This window comes from Aplidium turbinatum, chromosome 17 (assembly GCF_918807975.1).
Source record: "Aplidium turbinatum chromosome 17, kaAplTurb1.1, whole genome shotgun sequence".
NCBI classification, from domain to species: Eukaryota; Metazoa; Chordata; class Ascidiacea; order Aplousobranchia; family Polyclinidae; genus Aplidium; species Aplidium turbinatum.
Genome location: NC_137488.1, coordinates 5,258,377 through 5,275,229, shown reverse-complemented (window position 1 = coordinate 5,275,229; position 16,853 = coordinate 5,258,377). Strand labels below are relative to the sequence as shown.

Genomic DNA, 16,853 nt, shown 5'->3' with positions numbered 1-16,853 from the left:
TTAAAATCAGCCACATTGGAGACACTTGTGCTAGTGTCGTTGGATGGTCCCGCAGTAGCCTACTGGATGACAATCCCGATAAAGCAGTTATTGCGTGGTGCAACGATTCTATTGTCGGACCGTCGGACGTCGCCCAGGCCCAGACTTCAACAACGCTAAGTGATCATTTTAGCATTGTTGCAAGTTTAATTATATTTACTTGTGTTATCGTGCTTTTTTTTGTATTTTGGCCTCCAAGCACGCAAATTTGGCCGCCGAGAAAAAGTTCCCGGTAGGCCACGATGGCTGCCAAAAAGAAAAACGAGTAGGCCTATTAAGGCCTGTAGGCTGCTGTGTTGCAAAATTTTGTGCCGTAAATATTATTTTGAGGCAAAATTGAAAGATTATAATTAGGCTAAAAGCGAATAGCAGAAAATTGTTATATTGCAAAATGTGCAGTAGCTTACATGACTTCAAAAGGGCACCATTGCCCCCCTGCCCCTCCATCTGCAAAAAAATTGAGGGCAGGGGGGCATCCGCCCCCCTGCCCCCCCGCTTCTGGCGCCCCTGGTCATCAGTCATTGAGAGTAACCCTTGTGATTGCTTTCTGTCATATTGTACCAAAAATTGTTTTAAGTTTTGACAGTGGTAGCCTAACTACCTGATGGATTTTTTTAACTGTAATTGAATGTTTAGCTCCGAAAACTGTAATAAATAGCAACCTTGTGTATTTGCACCAACGCTCCAGTGTTGAAAATTTGTGTGTTTGTCAAGAAATGAGATGAAGTGGAAAAGTGTTGTGGTATTCAAAGTCTTGGTTTTCACGATTTTGATTCAAACGAGTTTTTCAGATAAATTCGAAGAAAAGTAAGTAAGTGATGAGAAGTCAATTTTTTATGGTGAAAATAATCCTTCTTAAGTTTTTATCCTACATGGAAAAAATAGTTTCTTAAGCTTACAATAGCCATAAACAAAGTTTAGCAAAGCTTTTTATCTTCTTCTTCTTCGTCGAATGAGAAAAAGAAGAAGCAAAGCTTTTTATCTTCTTCTTCTTCGTCGAATGAGAAAAAGAAGAAGCAAAGCTTTTTATCTTCTTCTTCTTCGTCGAATGAGAAAAAGAAGAAGCAAAGCTTTTTATCTTCTTCTTCTTCGTCGAATGAGAAAAAGAAGAAGCAAAGCTTTTTATCTTCTTCTTCTTCGTCGAATGAGAAAAAGAAGAAGCAAAGCTTTTTATCTTCTTCTTCTTCGTCGAATGAGAAAAAGAAGAAGCAAAGCTTTTTATCTTGATGCAAGCTTTTACGAAATGTGAAATACTTTTTCCAGTTCTAACATAAAATTTAGGTGATGTAAAACCTAAATATTTCATTGTTACGTGAAATCTTTTGTTTTGATTTCGTTTCAATAATAGTCTCAGAAAAATTTGTTCTCTTTCAATTTAAAGCTGGTTCGATTTCATTGCGACCTTGCATAGTTTGCAAAATGTGATTTTAAATATTTTTGTTCATAGAATTCGTCGTCGTCGATGGTCTTACGATCTTTGGAATCATGCGAAAAAAAGTTTCGGAAACCAAGGAAAAGTAATGACAATTACTTGATACAAAAAATCAATCTATTATATGTTAACTTACCACTATGGAGAAAGTGGCATAGCTTTTTTGGGTTGATTCACTGTGTGTAATACTAATTAAAATTATGACAATACTGCAATAGTGTTACTCCGGCGCTTGCGACAGGTGGAACTGCCTGCACTGAGAAGTGCACTTGCTTAGGATCAGGAGGATGAGTTCCTCTCGTTGGACACCGGGGGCGAGAGTTTTTCCATTTACCGTCCCGAGTGCCCTGTGGGACGTGAGTTGTTGTAGTGGAAAGTTGTCTTGAAGTTTTGAGATGATGGTTTCTAAGAGTGATTTTGATAAGCCAATGAGAATTTTTTTAATTAAATCAATTCTCATTGGCTTATTAAAATCACTCTTAAAAACCATCATCTCAAAACTTCAAGACAACTTTGCACTTTCATTTTACTACGCTGAAGAGATCGGAAGATCAAAACACTGCCCACTGTCCGTAGTTATTTTAATAATGTCTTTTTATACATTCTTTTTGAACACTCATGTCTTTTTAAACATTACTTTTAAAGAAATAAAAAATAGTCAAAAGTCATGTAAATTTCATTTTGTGTGGAGCTACATGTACTTGAGAGGTTACTGTTATTTTTATTTACTTAAAGATACGACTTTTGTTAATTCAGCAACAATTTTGAAAATGCATTCCAGGGACAAGGAAACAGACCTCCCAACATCATTTTGTTCCTGGCTGATGATACAGCATACGGTGACTTTCAGTCGTACGGACATCCCACTCAGGAGTTCGGAGGTATTGATAGGATGGTGAAAGAAGGAATGAAGTTTACCCAATGGTATTCTCCGGCTTCTGTATGTTCTCCTAGTCGTTTGGCCACTCTCACAGGTAAAAACAAACAAACAAACACTGTGTCAAGTACCACAAGGCTACTTACATTAGCAAGTGTTGTTTTCATAGGCGAATATCAAAAATTAGCTGCAGTAGAATACCATTTGAAGTACGGTATGGATAATATGTAGCCTAAAAGTACTATCAATAATAATAATAGGACTATAAAGCATTTTAACAAATTAAGCATGACAACATGCAAATCAAAACGTTTTCATTTTGATGTAGCCTACAGTTTTGCAACACATACAGTAAACATTGTTTGATTGTTTAGCTATTGTCTCATACTCTTTCACAGGTCGTTATCCTATTAGAAGTGGATTTTTTGTTTCCGAGATGTCCACCAATCTAATTCCTCCTGTTTTCTCAAGCGACTCTCCAGGAGGGATCAACAGAAGTGAGACAACAATCGCGGAAAAAGTCAAAGAGTTCGGTTACGTCACAGGAATGGTGGGAAAATGGCATTTAGGTATGGGAATTTATGACTTGACCTAGAATCGAACCAGACCTGTCATACAACCAAGCAACCACACGGCATTTAACATAATCCATTAAAATTGAACATACTGTAAACTATAAGCTACAAACGTTTTCGGCCATACACGCGTTAATCCTTATCAAGTAACAAAAAAATGACTGCTTATCATATCTACAATGAAAATGAATAACTGATCTAAACACTGAATTGAATTGAATTGAACCACTGAACTGAATTTAAATTCAGTGTTTTGATCAGTTATTCATTTTCATTGTAGATATGATAAGCAGTTATTTTTTTGTTACTTGATAAGGGCTAACGTGTGTATGGCCGAAAACGTTTGTAGCTTATAGTTTATGTTCAATTTTAATGGATTAAATGCCGTGTGGTTGCTTGGTTGTATATGTCTGTGGTTGAAAAAAGTGACTTCTTTACCAAAATTGTAGTTCTGGACACAAGGAGTAAGTTTCAAAATTTTGATTTGATAGGTCAATAAAAAGTCAAGTTTTTAACGTTTGGTATGTTTTTTAATTTTAGGTCGATAAAGTCAATTTTATGTAGGCTACTGTAATTGCCATGCCCAGTCCAAATGTTTTCTTTCAAATGTTAAGAAAAACTGATAAGTGTCTGTTTTAACAACTCTTTGTTCATCGATCTCAATCTGTGCTTCATTTAGCTTCTTAACATTAAAAACACTACAAAACAATGACAACATTTCCAGAATAATGGACATAGAAAGACCAGAAAGTTGATTGAGCACTGGTTCGACACCGCTCAAGAGCATGTGGTTGTGTCTTAGGCGAGACACCAAAAGGCGTGCCGTCGATTGAGGAGTTGTACCGCTTCGACTGTAGCCGTTGATTTCTTTCATGATTATGAACATTACACTGCTCTAGGGAGAAATTATTGCAGTCCTTCTTTGGACTATGACCTACTAAACTGAATATTACGTCACATTTCAACTTTTGTTCTTAGTAAACGTGATGTTCATTGTGGAGTTAGTTGATTGCTTATACAGCCTTCAGTCGTGCCTAATATATTCCGTTGAAGATTTCAATTTTTGTTTTTATTGAGTTAGGCTACATTTTTTCAGTTTAACCAGCTTTATTTTAGATATAAAATAAAAGGAACAATGATTCATTTAGTTAAATTTTCGTTAGTTAAAAAGTCAATTTTATTGAATTTTAAAGCTAATCTTTTGGGATTTTTAGGTCAATAAAAACTTGCCCTAGTCATTAGTCATTACCAATGTTGAAAGCAGTATAGGCCTACTGCTAACCTGATAGAGTTGTTTTTGTCAGGTTATGTTACATAAACAGCTGGCTATAACAGTTTTTTCATTCAGAAACAAAAAGCAATCTTTTGTTCTCTCTTTGTTTTTTATATGCAAATATATTTTTAATTTTATTAAGGTATTGCGGCCGTGCCATATTTTGAACTGATTGTCCTGTTTTGGTATCACGTTTTGTCGCTTCTACTCTTTTCTAGATCTCTGCAATGTTTGACATATGTTGTTTTTCGTTAAGATGGTCAGAAATAAAAACAAACTAAACTGAATTAAACTGAATTGAAGCCTACTTGCTCTAAATTAATAATAATCATTAATCATTAATCGTAATAATCATTAATCGTGGCTTCTTTTTCTAGTTTTCGGCATGATTGAAGGTCGCCATGGTTGAATGTCATAACAAAAATTTCAATTATTTTTAAGAAAGTTTAATTTTGAAAGTACACGTTTTTAGTAGCCTGAATATCAATAAATAGCTTGTCCGCTTTAAATGTTGTGCATAAAAAAACAAGCTATGCAAAATTATATGAAACTGACATTTCCAGGAATCAATAAAGAAACAAACACTGACGGATTTCATCTTCCGAAAAATCACGGCTTTGATTATGTGGGAACTAATTTACCATTTTCTGCCATTAGTTTATGCAATGCCGACGTTGTAAGTAAACCACGCTATCCTACAGCAAGTTAAAGGCATACTAAAGGAAAATTTCAAACCGGAATTAAGCATTAAAATGAGTAAACTGAACATTCAAGAATACATTTCAAAAACAATTACCCAAAAAAATTTGTTTTCAATGGCGCTGGCAAGGCCCAAAGTCCAGTGTTTCATTTATTTTCATTTTTTTCAAAATGACCAAAACGTGCAAACACAGCTCAAGAATACGTCATAAAGTCCAGCAATAACAAAAACCACGTTACCAATCTGATGTTTTGAGCAAACTGTCTGCTGTTTTGATGTTAAAATGTGCTGTTTTGATGTAAATACATACATAGCCTACAGTCAAATCGCCCGCAGTAACAATTATTGCGTGATCGGTTGATTGCTAGACTTTATGACGTAGACTTTATGACGTTCTTTACAGTCGCACGCTTCGTTGCTCAGGCCAATCTCGTTTTGAAAGCTCTGACAAAAGCACGCGCACAATGGTGGTCAGACCGCAATGGGGCAAAATTTTATTGAAAATCGTTTTATGGTAGCATGTTAAACACAAAGAACGTGGAAAATCGCCAAGTCAGGTTTTTCCTTTAATACCCCTTTAAGATATCAAGGCGTAGATTTATTGCAACATCTACACGCTTTATACTAGTTTTAAGGTTGTTTCATGGCCACCTGGAGATGCGGCCTGATTTGTCACATTTTGCAGATTTTGATTACAGCTACTGCGAGTGTTTGATAGACATTTTCTAAGATGTTTTTGCTTTTTGCTGTCTCCTGATGATATAAAAGCTTTTTGTTGCCTTGGAGAAGCAGTAGCAAATGAGAAAAAGTAAGTTGAAAAACGCTAAATCAGACTGTTATTGAAAAATTAACAGTCTAACTAAAATCTTCGAAATCAAATTTTCTTTGTTTTTCAACATCTGAGGATGTTAAAACCTATTGTGTCATCTCGGAAAAACAGCAAAGAAAGCGTAAAAATAGAACTTTTAGAAAAAATTATTTAAACACTCGCCCAAAGTTAGCAAAATCTAGAAATTTCTGCAAAATGTGACAAATCAGGCCGTATCTTTAGGTAGACATGGTTGTTTTTATTGTTTATAAGCTTTTTGTGCTGTAGAACGTTTTAAAAAAATAGTATAGGCCTACCATCACAGTCTTTTAAAGATTTTTTAAAAAGTAAAAGCTTCTTTCTATTTTTAATAAACTACTACACCTCCAAAGCAATACAGTTAATGTGGAAAAAATGAAAATGTTACTTTTATCATTTTAAAAAACGATAAACACTCTCACATTTTTTATAATAAAATAGGCTAGGCCTACTGTGAAAGAATTTGTTAAAATGTGGACAATGCATTAACACTGCTGGCGCCTAGTCATGACTCAGCAAAGTTGTAGGCTATGTTATTGCCAAGCCACAATAACACCTGATATTATTTCTTCCAGTTTCCAGCGACTTTATGAAGACTTTCTGCTTCCTTTACAACGATGATCAAATAGTGCAGCAGCCTATCAATTTCACAACACTCACAGACAAAATGGTCGATGATGCAAAGGGTTTTATCACTGAAAACAAGAAAAACAAATTCTTTTTTTATTTCTCTTTTTCCCAAACTCACAGGCCTATGTTTTGTGCACCAAGGTTTTGTGGAAGCTCCAAGAGAGGTGAAGTTGAATGGAGAAAACTACTCAACACAATTATTTTTGATTAACTAGACTTTAACATCTTTACAAATAGGCTATAGTAGTGGGCCTATATGTTGTAAATTTGTTATAATTTAATGCAAAAATTAAAAAAAAATTTATGAGCAAGCTAATGAAGTGTTACTTTCTTTGTTAGTGGTGTTGATAACTGTAACTGAAATACATGTTCCAAACAGGTGAATATGGTGACAATGTCAATGAAATGGCTTCAGCTGTTTCAACTATTCTTGATCATCTTGAAGATCTCAACATAGATCGCAATACTCTTGTTCTCTTTTTATCTGACAATGGAGGCATCGTTGATTTGTGCCCTGCTGGGGGTGAAAATGGACCCTTCAGAGGTGAAATTAAATAGAGTTTTTAGTCAAAAAATTTAACTTATGCAAGCTAATTTTAACTGCAGAAGTGGTAAATAATTTACAAAAGAAAGCGATCAAAATTCATAGCTATCTATTTGGTTTGTGTCCATAGATTACCGCTTATTCATTTTGGAGATGATCTCTAGTAGACGTTTCACACTTTACACCAGCGATGGACAAAGTAGCTGACCTCGCTCTTTGAAAAACGGCGTGCCTCAAGGATCAACCTTGGCACCACTGCTATTTAATATCTACATCAGCGACCTTCCCTGCACCAAGTCAAAGCAATATGGTTATGCCGACGCTGTAGCCCTACTAGCGACTAATAGAATCTTGTCCAATGTGGAGCACTCACAGGAGTCAGACATGAAAAAAATTTCGGAATACTTAAATAAGGTAGGCTACTCTTCCCAAATAAGGCCCGTGCCTAAATAAGGCCCACCCTTTCATATCTGGAAAACCAAAGCAAGCAAGGAACAGCTGTGGTAATCCAATTGGCTGCGATAATTATGTAAATGAACAGAAAAGTAATTTGGTTTCCTAGAAGAAACCACATGCCAGCAGAGTTAGTTGTAAATTTCTGAAAGCTATCTTGCAGGAGTAAAATTTTGTTCAGTACTAATCTATCTGCGTGTTTCCGTAAGTGGTGTTTGTTTTCTACCTTTGTTAGAGTTTCAGGATATGCTAAAGCTAAAGGGTCTAAAGTTTCAACATGTATTGACGTATTGACCTTTCTTGGATAGTGTATTTAGGTAGTTTACGTTAAACTGATTGTGAAGAGTTGCCCTAACAAGGCCCATAAAAATCAGCCATGGGCCTTATTAGGGCAGGTACCCTTGGCATTCAATTGTGGGCTGTTAGGAGAAAGATAGTGCAGTTGATACTCCCTTACTGGCAGATAACAAGCACAACCTCAGATCAAAACGCCACCACCATGTGGTTAGGGCACAAAATAGCTTACCTGTTTCGCCAAAATTGGGTTTCGTTTTTATTAGGATTTGACATTTTTCCATTTGATAACAAGACTACTAGCCTACTGACCATGTCTTTGCTCCAAGTGGCGTCACCAACATTAACCATAGGGCCTACAGTCGGTGACCAATCTCAGCTGCCATCACCGAGTCATGATATGTTTTCACAGCCACCAACAAGTTGTGGTGTGTCTCCACAACCGTCAACAAGTCATAATTGTCTCCACAAATATCAACAAGTTATGGGATGTCTTCACAATCGTTAACAAGTCATGAGATGTCTCCACAAATATCAACAAGTTATAAGATGTCTCAACAACCGTTAACAAGTCATGAGATGTCTCCACAAATATAAACAAGTCATGGGATCTTTCCTCAACCATCAACAAGTCATTGGATTTCAACACAGCCCCCCCATATCAACACCATGTCATAGCATTATGGCTACACCTTCAGCAAATACCCTAAGCAAGAAGCGGGGCAAAGAAAAAGGAGCATTAATTATCGAGCAACAACTGTATCGAAGTCTCTGTTTGACACGTATGGAAAAGGGAGAGGAAAGGTAAAACGAAAGGGGAAAACAGTAAATATGCAAAGACGTCCAAGTGTAGGAGATTGGTGTTGCTCGATGGGCCTCTGTTTAGAAAATATAGTCTCCGACATGAGGCAACGTAAAAGTTGTAAAATATGATAGGCAAGCATGAAGACTGTGTTGGTTTAACAAAAGATGATGACAAATTTATATGCCCTGATTGTGATATGTAAATGTTTTACTGTTGAAAAAGAATTTCTTTGAAGAAATTTATTTGAACTTGTGATTGAAAAAAAAAACTTGTTTGCGCGAACTTACAATTGATTGGAAAAGAACTTACATGAACTCACTACGTGAAGTCTAACATTTCTTTTTTGTGATAAGCTGTGGTAACTACATTGTTTTTCGGGTTTTTCACTGTTTTGATGTTGTGTATCGTTTTTTTCCCTCAATTTATGGTTCAAAAAATTGAGTTTAGAAGGCTGGCCTTATTAAGGCAATAGTGCCTTTTTAAGGCCCACTCAGAAGTAATTAGCAAATCAACTATAACTTTAAAACTGTGGTCAATATGTTATTAAAATCATTCCAAAGAAGTGCTTTAATGATGCTAAAACACAATAAAACACACATTGGTACCCGATTTTTTCATTTTATGATTAAATTGCGACAAAATCAAAAAGGCGGGCCTTATTAGGGAAGGGTAGCCTACCTTACGTGGAGACTGCAACTCAGTGCTACAAAGACTACTGTCAGTACTTTTCATCTCAATAATCACCAAGTCTACAGGAAATTGAAGGTCGAAGTCAATGGTTGTCAGACCGTTCAAGAGTCAACCAACTTACCTCGGGGTGAAACTGGATAGACAACTGACGTACAAGCAGCACATCCACGGCTTGCGTGCAAAAGTAACTGCACGCAATGGACTTTTGAGGTGCTTGGCCGGAACTACTGTACAAGGCACAGCTTCAAAGATGGGAGTGGGTGACACTGAACCGATTAAGAACGGGAGTTGGCCGCTTCAATGCTTGCTTGACACGCTGGGGCATAAGGTACTCTGCTGAGTGTCAGTGCGGTGCGAAGGAGCAAACAGCCAACCACATCATCTTTGGGTGTTCCATCTATTCTCTTCCCAATGGAATAACAGGTCTCTGTTCGGCTGACCACAAACTTTCTGCTTCATACGAACAGTGATGTACGCGCATACAAAAAATATTGACGCCGTCAGCGTAAACGCAAACGTTCGAAAAACCATACGCCGTATGCGTCAACGTAACTTGTAAAAAAAGTTGGCGGCGTCAGCGCATACACTAGCGTAAACTCATTTTGTTTGCTGGGTGCCAAACATTCACACGGTATATAAACCACTCGAAACAAACAAGTTTTATTTTGAATTTCCACGAAGAAACACAAGCATCTGAAAGTGTTCATCTGACATTTTACTGCGTTTTGGTTTCAATATGTCTTTGCCCATTGAAAACATTCTTTCAACTGCAGCGCTGGAAGGTATCGGCGTGTTGTAGCGAAAAAAACATTTCGCAGTTTGATAAAAAAAAATGCAAACAACAGCTAAAACATTAAAAAGTATGCGTTGACGCTATGCACTAAAAAACCGCAAAAACTTTACGGCGTAGCCTCAAGCGACAACTATCCAAAAAAATGTGGCCATAAGCGTTAGCATAAACAAAAAGTCTACGCCGCAAGTCTACGGCGTATACGTACATCTCTGCATACGAACGGCCGCTAATTGTTTTTCGCTTCCAATCTAATTGTGCTAAGTTATACAATCTATTGTTTTGACAATTTTGTTCACCCTATTTATTTGTTATATGATGCTATCAGAACAACTACATTGACTTGACTTTGAAAATTTCAGACAAGAGAGCTTTGACCATGTAGGCTACAGAACCTTGCAAACGCAAACAGTTAGTTTGCTTTAAGGTTTTTCAACCAGTTTTTATCTCTTTTTTCTTTCAGGGAGTAAAGGAACATCTTTTGAGGCTGGAATTCGCGTTCCTGCAGTAGCTTGGTGGCCTCGAACTATTCCAGCTGGGACTGTGAGCACATCTGTGATCAGTTCCATGGATTTATTCCCAACATTTGTCAATCTATTGTCAGGTATGGACCATTAAAGTATTGCCTATATCAAATAGCCTACTTTGTTGACCATCATGCTACATTTCAACTTTAGACTAGTGTAACTTGTTGTGAGATAATTCATCGCAAGCTCTCTAGGCACTTCCACTTTTTGCTGTAATGGTGGAATAACCACATAAAGTCAGCAGATAGCCTATTAAGAAGGTGGCAATTGTCCAGAAATTTTTTAGATTTTTATTTTTAATAAAAGTTATAGACTACTAAATGTATTGGTAGTTAACTAATTATACAGTAGACTTGCGGCATTGAGATGTTAGTTATTGGCTTTGTTTAACAAAAAAGAATATAGAAAATGAAGAGATCCGTACTGAAGCGATCTGTACTAAAAAGATCCGTATTAGTCGGCAGCCGTGGCCGAGTGGTTAGCGCGTTGGGCTCGCAGTCGAGAGCCTGCGTGTTCGACTCCAGCCACCCGCACTTGCTGTTGTTTCTCTGGGCAAGCAACTTAACGATAATTGCCTCTACCCAGTGATCGATTTCGAGTAATGGGTAGTACCAAATTTAAATCATACGTAGAGTAGACAACCGGAAACAGACATTGCAGTCGGCTGCAGCGTGGGTCAGGTGTATGTTGGAAAGCGTACACCGATGCATAGCGCTCAAGTCCGCTTTCCCGCAATGCAGGATAAAGATAAACAAACAAACAAACAAACAAACAAAGAAATCCGCAAGAGTTTCTATGAAAAAAAAAGAGTTTAAAATCATGAAGTGTTTGCTTTGTGTGGAGCTACATGTTCTTGAGAGGATACTGCTACTTTTCATTTTCACATTAGAAAAATGTTTTTTCAATAAACACTGCTCACTCAAATAGCCTAGCTAATTAATTGAATTAATAAATTTCAATGTGAATACGCTATGAAGTGAAAATGTTATCCGTAAAGGTGAGGACACCTCAGGTAAAATTTTCGAAGTTCTATCCTGCTGAAAGATTACAACACACTAGGCTATACAATCTTTCAAGAATTAAATTATTGAAATCCTTCAGTGGTGGTGAATAAAAAAATTTTGAAATGGTATTAACTTAAATTTTAAACAAACTTCTTATAGCTCAACTCAATTTTAATTTGATAAATTTGGTTACATACAAAGTGTGCATCTTGACAGCCTAAACAAAATTATTGCTCCTAAAAAGTAACAAAAAAAAAGATTATATCAGTCAAAATTTTCTAAGGGGCAAGCCTCACACACCCCTTTCCGTTTCGTTTGTTTGGACAATTTTTTTAGGTTATCCTTTGCCAAAATGATGAATGTATATTTTTCCCCTCAAAAAAAAGTTTGTCGCCATAAACGCTTTTCGGTTATATTTTTAGAAGCAATCACTAGACATAGGGGGCCACTAGTGGATTTCGGGGGAGGGGGCGAGATGGTGCTCACACGGCTCCGTACACGATTAACGTAACAACATATTGGGTGAGCGTGCGCACACACGCATAAGAGAAAGCAACTGCATAATAAAAGACAGGTGCGAAGAAAAGGTGTAGGCTAGCCATAAGAACAGGATCCGGATCATAGCGTTTTTAACGGATGTTCATTAGATCTGGATCTCGTTTGTTTTTATAGGTAGGCACTTTAACAAGCAGATTTCTAATAATCCACGCGCGTATCCAATCCAACCACGAACCAATGAGATGCTACGTTATCTGCTATTGTGACCATTCCAGCATTCAGCCAGAGAATTAATAATTACTTTGAACTTTGTTTGGTAACTACAGAAGAAAAAAGAGCTATAGCAGAGGTGGGAATCGAACCCACATCATTGTAATGACTACTACCGCCTTAACCCAATGCGCCAAGCCAACCGATGGCAAAGCGATGATTTAATTTAGCTAGAATTTGCGTTTTTTCTTTATTCTTCCCAAACACAACCTTGATGACGTCATGAAAAGCGTAGCTTCTGATTGGTTCGTGCTGGATTGGATATCTGCATGTTAAAGTGCCTACCGTTTTTATAGAAGTCGGATCCGGTAGAACAATTTAACGCAATTTTGCAATTTAATTAAATTGTTGTAATATAACTAAACAGTCCTTTGCAACTGTTGCAATTTAGCTAAATTGTTGCAATATAGCTAAATGGTATTTTTGCAATTTAGTTAAATTGTTGCAATTTAGCTAAATTGCTGCAATATAGCTAAATGGTATTTTTGCAATTTAGTTAAATTGTTGCAATATAGCTAAATTGTATTTTTGCAATTTAGTTAAATTGTTGCAATTTAGCTAAATTGCTGCAATATAGCTAAATGGTATTTTTGCAATTTAGTTAAATTGTTGCAATATAGCTAAATTGTATTTTTGCAATTTAGTTAAATTGTTGCAATATAGCTAAATCGTGTTTTTGCAATTTAGTTAAATTGTTGCAATTTAGCTAAATTGCTGCAATATAACTAAATTGTATTTTTGCAATTTAGTTAAATTGTTGCAATATAGCTAAATTGTATTTTTGCAATTTAGTTAAATTGTTGCAATATAGCTAAATTGTATTTTTGCAATTTAGTTAAATTGTTGCAATTTAGTTAAATTGTTGCAATATAGCTAAATTGGTGTTGTAAAATTGCTAAATTGTGTTTTTCCAAACGGCGCCCCATAGTTATGCCTTTGGTTAGCAAATGTCATGCTTTAAATGTTTTGCAAACATCTCTTAGCAAAAATATAAATATGTTTATTGTTTTGTCATATAGTGAAATATTTTTAATGAGCTTTTAAAGTGAAAAGAATTTGGATCTGTTTCGGACCCAGATTTGAGATATCTAAAAATTGTCGGATCAGGATCTCAAAAAGCAAACCCGGACCGGATCAGGATGCTTAAAATCTTAGATCGGTAGCCAGGGTTGGAAGTAACGACTAGTTGTCACTATTCGATAGCGTTATTCGTTGCTTTATGAATACCGAATGCTTATACCCATTCCTTTTAAAAATAAGTATCGAATGCGCGTTATTCACTGCTTTTTTATGCAAGCAACGAAATCATTATTCGTTTTTCACTAATCGATATTTATAGGAGAACTGCTGAATCATTTTTTGTTGTTCACTTACTTCGTCGTCAAAACGAATTTACGAGATTTAGTTTTCGGATTACTATCCGACCTACTCCCTTTCCGGTTTTGGAACTTCAAAATATAAAGGAAAATTTTGCGGCAACACAGTTCAGATAAACCATGCCAGTGAGAGTCGTCAACAATGTTGCCTGCCTTGCGGTTTTCCAGCAAGTTTGGGCTTGTTTTATTTTTTGAGTTGAGGATTGCTTGTGTTTGGGCTTGTTTTTTGGCCAGTCAATTTTTAGTAATTGCTATTCATTGCTTTTTTTAAGTATCGATAGCGTAAAGTCATTGCTTTTTTGGGCACTATCGAATAGTGAAATAGTCATTGCTTTTTGACTAACGACTTCCAACCCTGTCCGTAGCCTACAGCTCTGGTGAAAAGTTTAAATCAGTGTTGTCAAACTTGCGATTTCCTGCAAGTTCTTTTCTCAGTTGGCGTGGCTTTTTATAGCGGTTTGATTGCTATTGGGCTTTTTTACAACTCAAACTTATTGTCAAATTCAGAGTTTGTTTTTGAGATTTAAATTGACAGTTTTTTGTTGTCAGGGTCTTTTTTTTCCATTTTCAACATATTGTGTAGCAATACAAACACAGCAATAAGCAGATGCTTGTAGCCTACAATTGCCAGACAAACATTTGTGAAAAAAATTTAAAGGTTCTTGCCTTGGAGTAAAAAATATAATTGGAATAATTTGGACTTCTTGAAGATTTTTTTTTGCATTTAATGGTGCATTTCAAAAAGCAGCAAACAAAGCAAAATCTGCAAGCGAGTCACCCCGCTACAGATTGAATGTAGTCCGTGGATGATCAGGTTAGCGGGGTTCCACTAAATTATTTGGTTATATTATAACGAATGGTTTGTTTTTATAGAAACAGATGTGCCATCAGGATACGATGAACTAGATGGAAAACCCATTGAAGATATTCTCCAATATGCTCCTCGATACAATCCTCCACCAACAAACCAAACAGACTCTCCTCGGATTCTTTTTCACTATTGCAACGAACGTCTGTTTGCTTTGCGCTATGGAGACATCAAAGTCCATTACTTTATCAAAGAATTTCCGCTGGAGCCTCCAGAAAACTGCTTGAATCAACCCATCTCTCGTCTTTCTGCACAAGGAGATTGCACGTCTTTTGTTTTTGAACAGAATCCTCCTCTGATGTTCAATCTTGCTAGCGATCCCGCAGAGCAGGTTGCTTTGGATGTCAACACGCCTGAGAACCAAGCTATACTGGCCACCGTAAATCAACTCGTCGTGGACCACACAGCATCAATAGTCCCCGTTCCATCTTTGCTACTTCCACTTCAACCCGAACTGAACCCTTGCTGTAACCCTCCTACTTGCGTGTGCGATTATAACGTGTAGTTTCTTGACCTGCTGTTGTATGCCTTTCATATCTTTTTTTATCTAAGCTACCCCTACTTGTATTTTATTTGGTATGGGTGGTAAGTGGGTTGCCCAATATTAAAAAATATGTTTTTACAAAACAAAAATATTTTTGTTGGCAGTATAAAAACAACTTTGTCAGTGTTGTTTTTATACTGCCAATAATTGTTTCAATGGTTAATGTGAGATCTCATGTGGGTTCAGTATGGGCAGTAGGGTGCATCATCTGCCCCTCATTTTTTGTTTGATTTTCTGCAGTGAATTATAATGTTCCCTTTTGTGATTGTTGCAAATGTGCAACTTTTCAGAAGAATGCATTAACATCTAGGGGTACCATAGTTGGATTAAACTATGTCATTTTTTGTGATTTTGATCATAATTTCGTATCAAACGAAAGCTATAAAACTAGAACTGCAATATTATTAGGGAACGTTTTTTTGCTGTCTAGTAAAATTCAAAAAAAAATGGAAACATTAATGCATGATTTTGTTCAGTTTGAGCGGAAAAACCTAGAACGTCACACAACTAAGGCGAAAGAGAAAATTGAATCGAGTCCTGTCTTTGTCATGAGTTACCAAGGGGGGTGGGACTTATATACCAGTCCCAGGTATACAAGTCCCCCCCCCCCCCCACCCCCCTTGGTAACTCATGACAAAGACAGGACTCAATTCAATTTTATTTTTCGCCTTAGTTGTGTGATGTTCTAAGCGTTACCAGTTTGAGCATTTAAGTGGTGTTTTGGAATAAGGTAAAATGAGAGAAAAATCATAGATTTAAGAAATAAACAGTTGTTTTGCAGTAGTACTTTCCGATAGTTAGTGCATATGTATTTCTATATGTTATTTTAGGCCATTATGGAGATAAAATCTAGCAGTAAAGTTTCATGGCTTCTTGCTGAGCATGCAACCAAAGTCAGCTTGGTTCTCCACGGCAGCCGTTTGCCAACAAATCTGGATGTATTGAAATGTATTTTTGCTTATATAAAAATTGAATATTTTAGTAACCAAACATCACCTTTGAATGAGGCTGCTGAATATGTATACAATCAGGTAGTTTTATTTTTCAGAAAGGGAGGCATACCAATAAAAGTTTCAGAAATTGATACAAAGTAGGCTACCTGAAATCCATGTAGCCTACAATGATGCAAAAGATGTTGGAAAAATTCCCCAGAAGCGAAGAGCCACAAGCAAAAAATCTCAAAAACACAAGGATATGTTAATGAAAACTTGCAGCTTGTGGCATCATAATGCAGAAGTACAAATCAACAGTGAGGAAGACCGGTTGTTTTTCATTCAATGAAAAGAGACAGAATTGCTTCATGGGATGGTGTGGATATTTCGTCGAAGTGGAAAGCTGTAAGAAAGCTACAGAAAGAAGCCAAAAAAGGCTTGAAAAAAAAAAGCTACGAAAAGCTGGCACTCATCAAACAGTGACTTCTGCAAGAGCTGAATACGACAGACAGTTCTTCTGTAGCTAATGATTCAGCCTCGAAATCCTATCACGCTTTTGCGAAAAGTAATGCATCACAGATACGTTCACATTGTCGTTCAAAGAAAACTGGAGATACCCTTACATTGCCACACAACTTTGCTAGTCATCCAGAGCTTGTTTCGTTGTTGAAATAAGGAAAAGCTTCATCAGTTGCATTGCAATTGGTGACAAAAGTCATACAAATTGGTTTAAAAGTGATTTTGTGTAATTGGTAAGGTAATCGAATTGTATGTTCGATGATTGTGCACGTGCAGTATCATTATGATTATACTCCTATGTTAATATCTCCTAATATATAAGGTAGGCTAAGTATCTCCCGCGGGGGGATTATAAAGAGTTGCTGC

At 36.6% G+C, this 16,853-nt stretch overlaps 1 protein-coding gene across 1 annotated transcript; it reads left to right on the top strand.

Moving 5' to 3' along the window:
- The first annotated feature begins 1,758 nt into the window (after nucleotides 1–1,758).
- LOC145786893 (arylsulfatase-like) lies at nucleotides 1,759–14,997 on the top strand. The gene is made up of 8 exons (XM_082598633.1): nucleotides 1,759–1,827; nucleotides 2,253–2,445; nucleotides 2,747–2,917; nucleotides 4,760–4,876; nucleotides 6,319–6,537; nucleotides 6,753–6,917; nucleotides 10,413–10,553; nucleotides 14,498–14,997. The coding sequence occupies exons 1-8, from the start codon at nucleotides 1,759–1,761 to the stop codon at nucleotides 14,995–14,997; spliced, it is 1,575 nt and encodes a 524-aa protein (XP_082454759.1).
- Nucleotides 14,998–16,853: the final 1,856 nt, after the last annotated feature.